Source organism: Orycteropus afer, unplaced genomic scaffold (assembly GCF_000298275.1).
Source record: "Orycteropus afer afer isolate SDZICR_OR568_19922 unplaced genomic scaffold, OryAfe1.0 scaffold00255, whole genome shotgun sequence".
Lineage (NCBI taxonomy): Eukaryota > Metazoa > Chordata > Mammalia > Tubulidentata > Orycteropodidae > Orycteropus > Orycteropus afer.
Genome location: NW_006921842.1, coordinates 3,831,984 through 3,832,643, shown reverse-complemented (window position 1 = coordinate 3,832,643; position 660 = coordinate 3,831,984). Strand labels below are relative to the sequence as shown.

The window sequence follows — 660 nt, the reverse complement described above, 5'->3', positions numbered from 1 at the left end:
ACATTGCCCCTTGTCATTGGCAGGGTTTTTTGTGTGTTTGTTTTCTGTATATATTTAACCAAAAAAAAAAAAAAAAAAGTAATAAAAGTGAATTATCAAAGGAATTACACGATGGGGTGGATTGGCAGTTATTTGATAAAGCAAATTTTGCTCTGATGCATGTTTTGAATTAAAGAGGCGTATTGTGTGGTATTGGGTCAGTTGTCTTCCTATATGATGCTGACATTAATGTGTTTTGCACTCTTAGTGTACAGAATCTCAACCCCTCAGCAAGAAGAGAAGCAACTGCAGCCCAGAATGCAAATTGATAATCAGCTCCCTCCCAGGAAAGGTAGTGGTTTATTCTATCGCATCACACAGGTTTTCTTTTCCTTAAATATGACTTCATAGGGTTCATGTGAGAGGATTATCCATGAAAATATATCAAGGGTTTGTTCGGGAAAGGAAGCATAAACAAACAAACAAACAAAAAGTCCTGCTCAGGGGGTTTGGTAGCATAATGCGTAAGGCACTTGACTGCTAACCAGAAGGCCAGCAGTTCAAACCCACTGGCCACTTCTCAGAAGGAAGATGGGGCAATCTACTTCCGTAGTGATACTGCCTCGGAAACCCAAGGAGGGGTCGCTATGAGTCAGGTCTGACTCGACAGTACATAACAAC

The 660-nt window shown here is 40.6% G+C and overlaps 1 protein-coding gene across 1 annotated transcript in view; it reads left to right on the top strand.

The window, feature by feature from the left end:
- The first annotated feature begins 499 nt into the window (after nt 1–499).
- Nucleotides 500–660, top strand: part of SLC17A1 (solute carrier family 17 member 1) — a 49,298-nt gene continuing 49,137 nt past the window's right edge. Inside the window, exon 1 of the mRNA XM_007949880.1 lies at nt 500–503. Within this exon, the coding sequence (XP_007948071.1) occupies nt 500–503 (4 nt within the window). The remainder of the gene's footprint in view (nt 504–660) is intronic.